The following is a 7107-nucleotide window of genomic DNA, read 5'->3' as shown; positions in this document are numbered from 1 at the left end:
TTAGGTGGGCGATTGTTGAGCGTTTGTGCAGTGGAGTTATCGATATATTTTGTTTGCATATTGCTAAAAGTTGTATTCATTGTTGGTTATTGGTAGACATTATGAAATGTATCTATACACAAATGTGAAGTTCGAGATGGTGGGTGCAACTGGGCTAGTAGTGTCCTCAGCGGGTGCATCGCGGGTTGTAGCCACGAGAGAAAAAATCTCCGGGGGACGGAGGGCTGAAACTCCTAATGCCCCCCTGGCTACGAGCCTGGGTCTTTTGTTAGCTGTATAAGGCAGTAGCTCCATTTGACCACCTAGTAGGTGCAACATGAGTTGGCGACCACTCGATGCGAGTTGTAGCGGCGACGGAAAACACCACGTGTGACGCTATAGCTTCCTTTTATCCTCCCTGAAAAGGATGAGTGTCCCTGTTTAAAATTTAAGGGGGGTATAGCTTCGTGAAGAGTCCTCTGGGCGGCCGAACGGAAAAGAATCGTCCTCATTCAGACCACTCTTCAATCTGGGGGGAAGGATCCCATAAAGACCTCACGGTGCATGTCCCCCCAATAGGCCAGTCAATCTCGCGTCCTGCTGATGATTAACTGCCTTAATTTGCATGGAAAGTGTTTCTTAAAAGGGAAGGGACCGCTCCCGATCCCGTGCTGCCCTCTGTCAAGAGACGACTTCACTCAAAGGAGCGCTATTCGCTTCGGATGACATCGTGCGTTCAGCGGCTGACTTCAGCCACGCGTGTTCGTTCCATGCAACTCCTATTTTCGTCAACAATACATTAAGACGACGCATCACTCCTTCTCGGCTGGTCGTATCGTGTCTCTTTTCGCGATCTTACATTGTAAGAATACACGAGGCCATTCAAGAAAAGCGAAGCACGAGGCACACGGCCGGTCGCGCGTCGTAGGTACTTACTGGGATGCCGACTAACAAAAAATATTGGGGGGCCCAAACCGGGGATTTTGCCCCGATAAATTTTATTAGTAGTGCCTTTTAAGTTTTCTAAGCATGTTAGAAGAGTTATATGATCAACATTAGAACCCTGATAACTCGAATCTCGATATCTGGACACTCAGGGGAAAATCGAAAAGCCTGACACATTTTTTCCTCACACCCATAACGAATTTTTGAGGGGGGTCGGGTCCCCTCAGGCCCCATGCAGTAGGCGCCACTGTTCAAAACTCAACTAATCGTCTTGAATATAGAGATTGCACAGGCCACCATAATAGCGTTAGCGCCCTTAAAATATTCATTGTATAGAAATCTTAAAATTAATATAAGTAGATATCATTTTAGTGTTGGCATAGAAGAAGTAATAGAAATTTTAGAGTTGATATAGACGTAAAATATACGTTTGAACGCAGTTTTTCACAATACTTTCTCACTGTTTTTGCCTAAAAATAATCATTAAATTACGTAGTAGCTGCAGACATTGCTCCATGGAATAAAATTGGTCCTTTATCGTGGAATGTAATTAGTATCGATTTGGATGAAAGCTTCTCGTGTTTCCTACCGGGTCATATATATCAGTATCCATTTCATTAATGAATAAAACGCAGTATCATTGAAAATTATAACAGCTGTGTAGAGATTTTTCACTTATGTTTCTATGGCACTAGCAAAAAAATTGGAAGTTGTATTAGTGTATTCTATACCTACTCATGCCCATATTTTATGTACTTCCCATAGAGAGGCCTATGTTGCGACTGCGCGATTAAAAACAAATATATTTCGCATAAGTTGCGATAAAAATTTTGTTACACAGGGTTCATGCCGTTCAGGGAAATAAAAATCGGGACTGGAAGTCGGGAAAAATCTCAAAAGCGCAGCATAAAGGTGAAAATAGTAGTTGGACCTGTGCATCATTGCTGAGTTCGATAAAGTGGGGTTTTTCACAGGAAGAGAGGGAAGAATGCGAGGAAGAGGTCATTGGCGCAAAATTTAGCTGACCTGTAGACCAAGAGGGCTGACTCAAACCTGAATCACACGATCATTTTTGCCATCCTTTTCGAGGGACAGCTACAGCGATCACTCCAATGTCGGCGGAAAATATGAGTGTTGTACGATCATTATTCGCGATGGCTCGAAGGATGGAGGTCTCATCCCTGTTTTCATCACCCGAAACGTCCCTTTTTTCGTCACTGAAACCATCGCTGGCACCGTCCTTCAGCCAATCAGAACGCACAGCTAGGGGGGACAGGGGGTACGTGCCCCTCCCAATCCATTCATTTTAGCAGAAAATTATTAACCTATAAAACAAAGTTATTCTACTCCACCAATATGTTTTAGGAAAACAGCTTCCCGACGTTCCACTACCCCCGTTACGCCCCTTGACGTTACGCCCCTGCTCACGACCGCTAACAGTGATTGTTACGCCACTCTTGGCTTTAAGTTGAATGGCAGTTGTAAATACGGAATGTGACTGAGAAAGCGACAGAAAAAGGGAAGGTGGGAATGACCGTGTGATTTAGGAAATGATGGATCGTGCGATTACTGTTTTGGTCCCTGAAAACCTTTCTCTTGAGCTATCATTCAGCGGTACGGAAAAAATGATCGTGTGATTCAGGCTTTAGCCCCTGACGAGGGGGCGAAAATAAGTGGATACGATGCGCAGATTGCTGCAGTAATGGCATACGAGGTGAATTTTCGTTTTTCATGTTCATTTGTGGGATATTTTAGCAAAAGCTGTTTAGATTTTACATTTTTTTGTTTTTGCCCCCCCTTAAAATTTTCTAACGGCATGTTTTACACTTCGTGAATTAATAAATTTTTTTTTGACAATGGACCATCCAAATTTTTGCTTAGGGCCAGTTTCACCAACCAGAATAATCTACTTAACTCGGATAATTTTCTCGAAAAAAAGAGATAATACAGCAATCACGTTTCACTAGCTACATATACTCGGCCTCTACATACAAGTACTTTTCTATTGCTAAAAAGCGTGGGATATAAAAAGATGGATTGGAAACCGGTGAATTCGAGAATGGGGAATTTATTTTAACCCCGTTTCAATCCTTTAACGCATGAAAAACTGAGTATTCATTGTGTCTATTGCATTAGACGTTGCCTCCTATCGACGTCCTAGATAGACAGTAGAAGCGATCCATTTTTGACCACCCGCGCTCTCTTCCTGGATTGATGCATGAGGCTTCATCCTGGTTCGCATTTTGGCTAGACTTCTTTGGCTTCGCTCGTTTATAGCTATGTAAAATACCAGAGAATTAATGTCCGAGGGTTGACTGCGTAATATTTAACTGGCAATGTTGCATTGCTCACCGCTACTATCAAGGGGCTAGTTTTTCACTGTCTGGACATGACTAATGCGTATGTCACAGAAACCAGGATATTGATGGCAGTGGCGGAAACGGAAATATCTCAAGGTAGGCGAAAAAATATATCTCGAGCTACCTTTACTTATATCGTAATAAAAAATTATTCAGTCAAGTTAAAAGTTTAATAAAGTTTTATTAAAACTGATTATAGGGGAGAGCGGGTTAATTGCGTACACTTTAGCATTTTTATTTTATATCTTTCAACTGAAAAATTCAACGAAAGAGGTAATTACATACTTTTGAAGGAAATTCGATTTATCACCAATTCATTGCTTCATATTTGGGAAATTTTCTTACTTTGAGTGTTACACCCATTTTACAAAACCCTTACACTGCACGGTATTGTCCCAAAGTAATTGTTAGGGATAAATCCGTTCTGTGCGGTATTGTCCCATGATGAACGGTATTGCAAAGACTGTGAGGGTGAAAGCAAAGATGGAAAATGTAATTAAAAATTTTATATTATCATCGAAATAAGTAAAACATAGCTTATTGACTTACATTAAATTTAAAATAATACCAAATCCCCCATCTTAATTGTAAGAAAATTGAGCTAAGATAAAACTAAAATAGAAAAAAATCCTTTTCTATTTATGATAAAATATTTTATTGTAGCATCAAAATGTCAAAATCCATAAATAGCACAGACAAACTGACGACACGACGGATGAGAATTGACAATAAGCATAGTTTGAATTACGGATGGAGGTTGTTCGGATTATTTAGGTGTTCCGACTACCGTGTGTTCGGAATATCGAGGTACGCCTCTACTTCGAAGGATTGGCAACTCACCCATTCAAAGGTCCTTCATAAATCACGTAAACATTTTAACCCCTCAAGCCGGGCATAGGCATTTGGGCATTTAAATCGTCCGGGGGTATTTAAATTTGCCCGAAATCTATGGTGTGGACACCCACTACATATAATTGCGATATCTAAAAAAGTACTTCACCAAAATTTTTTAAACTTGGTGAGATTTTGTATTATTTATTTAGTAACTTTTACCTGGAATTTTATGAATGTGCCTCAACTATTTGCATACATTTTATGCATTCATTCACACGATTTTTATTTTTTTTCGAAGTTTTTTTTTTAATCGTCCATTTTATCGATAAGTTTTGTGGAAAATTGAAACAGACACTTAGAGTATCATGAAGAACAGTTATTTATTTTGATTATAAAACCAAATTCTGGCCAAAATATTTAAAAAATAATGCTTTTCTGTCATTATGTATAAACTTTTTCCTGCACGCCGATGTTATCGCCGATGTAATCGCGGGTTCCGCCCGCCGATTTGTACCCGCATCTTCTCGCCGCAGAAATCTAGACACAAACGAAACGAAACGTTATATGACATATTTTAAAAATCAGTTACTATTTTATTTCATTTATTCATCACTGCATATAATTATTATCCACCTACCTACTCCATTTTTCATTCCGACTCCGGGATCAAAAGTCCGACACGGTGTGAAAAGTCTTGAAGCATCCTTCAAAGCAAAGCCCAACTCCGCAGTCACTGCACCAGTAAATGCTTTCCTTTCGTTTTCCATGTTTAGTGCAAACAACACATCTTCTTTGGGGCTTTGCTTTTTTCCCGGTAGCAGGTATCCTTTCAATGAAATGTCGCTCAACCAGGCGTCGAGGTGGGGGGTTTATTGACGGTCTCCCGAGGGTTGGGGTCCCCAGCTGCGGTCTGTTTGCACTGAAAAGTGCCTTGACTAGACTAATGCGGAAGAAAAGGTGGTCTGCATCGGTATTTCTTGCCCGAAAAAGGACGAAGGCGTTGTGTACGGACACATTGAGAAGTCTCTTGAAAAATTTTATGTACCATTTCAGCCCTCGTTTTCTTTCCACCAAATAAGGCTGCAACTTTTGATCCTTGAGATCCACTCCACCCATAGCCAAATTGTACTCATGCACACATTTAGGTTTGCTCACATTCACACCTCTAATATGTCTTTCGATCATTCCATCATCGTGAAATGATGAAATCATTGCCACATCTCTTTTATCTCTCCACTTCATAACCATAATACCATTGCTCTCGTAAGCAATGACCTCGCCTTTTTTCAAAGTCTTGGCTTTCACACTCAAAGGAACATTCTTCCTCGACAATCTCAGAGTACCAGCAACATTCACACCATTCTTCTGTAACAGGGAAGCTAAATACGGGGAATTATAAAAATTATCCATCCATAGATTGTACCCTTTGGAAAATAATGGCTCCATGAGATGGACAACTATCTTCGAGCTTTTCAAATTGTCATCAACATTTGTACTGCATATAATATCTGACCCAGAACCAGTATATACAAAAAAATTCCATAGATATCCACTTTTTGATTCGCAAAGTTCAAACGTTTTGATTCCAAACTTTGCCGCCTTCAAAGGTATGTATTGCTTGAAGCCTAAGCGACCCTTCCAAAGCGTCAGGGATTCGTCAATACAAATATTTTCATCGGGAACATACAAGGTTTGGAATTTTGATCTAAGATGGGAAACTATTGGGTACACCTTGAAGATCTTTTTTGGTCCAGTAAATTCTCCCTCCGCGTCGTTATTTACAAAGTGCAAAAATTTTGAAATTAGCTGAAAACGATCTAGTGACATCATTTGTGAAAATATTGGAGTTTCCAAGAATGGATCTTTCGTAAAATAGGATTTTACCGATGGCTTCTGTATAATTCCCATAAGTATAAATATTCCCAACATGATGTACATTTCCTCCCGCGTGACATCTCGCCAATTGTTTATTCGGGAATGTGGGGTTGGCTTAGATTTCGCAATAAATTGTTGCGCGTACCTATTTGTTTCACTGCACATCAAATCAATCACTTCGCTATCAAATATTTGCAGAAAACTGTCCAAAATATTGTCTACCAGTTTTTGCGGTCCTGATTGTCCAACAAAAGGAATTTTTGATGGCCGGTAAGTGTTGCCGACTCTATTCCAGGAAAATGACGTCGGTAAAGATGCACTTTCGTTGGCTTCGTCTTCAAAAACATCTGGAATAACTTCATCCTGAGCGTAATCCCGATCACTAACAACACTCAAATCACTCTGGGATGAAATAGATCTCTTATCACTGTCACTTTCGTCCAAAAGACGCAAAAGGTCCTTATCTGTAACGCAAGATCCTGTTGAAGCACTCGCCATGTCTCACGGGTCACAAACAACTAACATCCTAAGTAAACAGAAGGCAAAAAAAAATAATTCCGACAGGGTTTTGACGAAAAGACGAAGATGGCAGCATCTTACAACCTATTCTAGTGTAGACCCAAAGAAAGACGAAGAAAAAACCGAGAGATGGCATGAGGGGAGGGTCATAAATGGGATGAGGCAAGTGGACGTACCCCGTACGTCAAAACGCTGGAGGGACAGATAATAGGGTCCGTACGCGTGTACGTCGAAACGGCTTGAGAGGTTAATGAACAAGTTGCTCAGATAAGTTATAACATAATACTGGGCCTTATCGTTCAACACGATGCAATACCGTACTCCTTGCACGGTATTGCCCCATGCAAGGTGTACGGTATTGACCCAAAAAGACGCGACACAGCATTTTCAACCCAAACCTAAAATAAGAACAATAGAGGACTTGTGTTTGGTATAAAAAATAGCATATGAAATGGGCTATTCAAAACCTCTAGTTGGAATATAACCAATAAAAACATATTTCTCTTACCTCTGTTGGAGTTAGTCTTTAAAATTGCAAGAAAAGTTGACAAGACTGAAAAACTTTGGTCACATACACGTGCGTAAAGGCAGAAGC

General features: G+C 40.3%; 1 protein-coding gene across 2 annotated transcripts; it reads right to left on the bottom strand.

The window, feature by feature from the left end:
• Window positions 1–4562: 4562 nt before the first annotated feature.
• On the bottom strand, window positions 4563–6757 carry LOC124168013 (piggyBac transposable element-derived protein 4-like). 2 transcript variants are annotated; one of them, XM_046546090.1, is made up of 2 exons: window positions 4756–6757; window positions 4563–4655 (listed from the first exon to the last, which is right to left on the bottom strand). In XM_046546090.1, the coding sequence occupies exon 1, from the start codon at window positions 6489–6491 to the stop codon at window positions 4785–4787; it is 1707 nt and encodes a 568-aa protein (XP_046402046.1). In that variant the 5' UTR covers window positions 6492–6757; the 3' UTR covers window positions 4563–4655; window positions 4756–4784. The 2 variants fall into 2 exon arrangements, with proteins under 2 accessions (XP_046402046.1, XP_046402047.1); XM_046546091.1 differs by having other exon boundaries at window positions 4760–6757.
• Window positions 6758–7107: the final 350 nt, after the last annotated feature.

This window comes from Ischnura elegans, chromosome 11, assembly GCF_921293095.1.
Source record: "Ischnura elegans chromosome 11, ioIscEleg1.1, whole genome shotgun sequence".
In the NCBI taxonomy this organism is placed as follows: Eukaryota; Metazoa; Arthropoda; class Insecta; order Odonata; family Coenagrionidae; genus Ischnura; species Ischnura elegans.
This window is presented reverse-complemented; position numbering and strand designations above follow the sequence as displayed.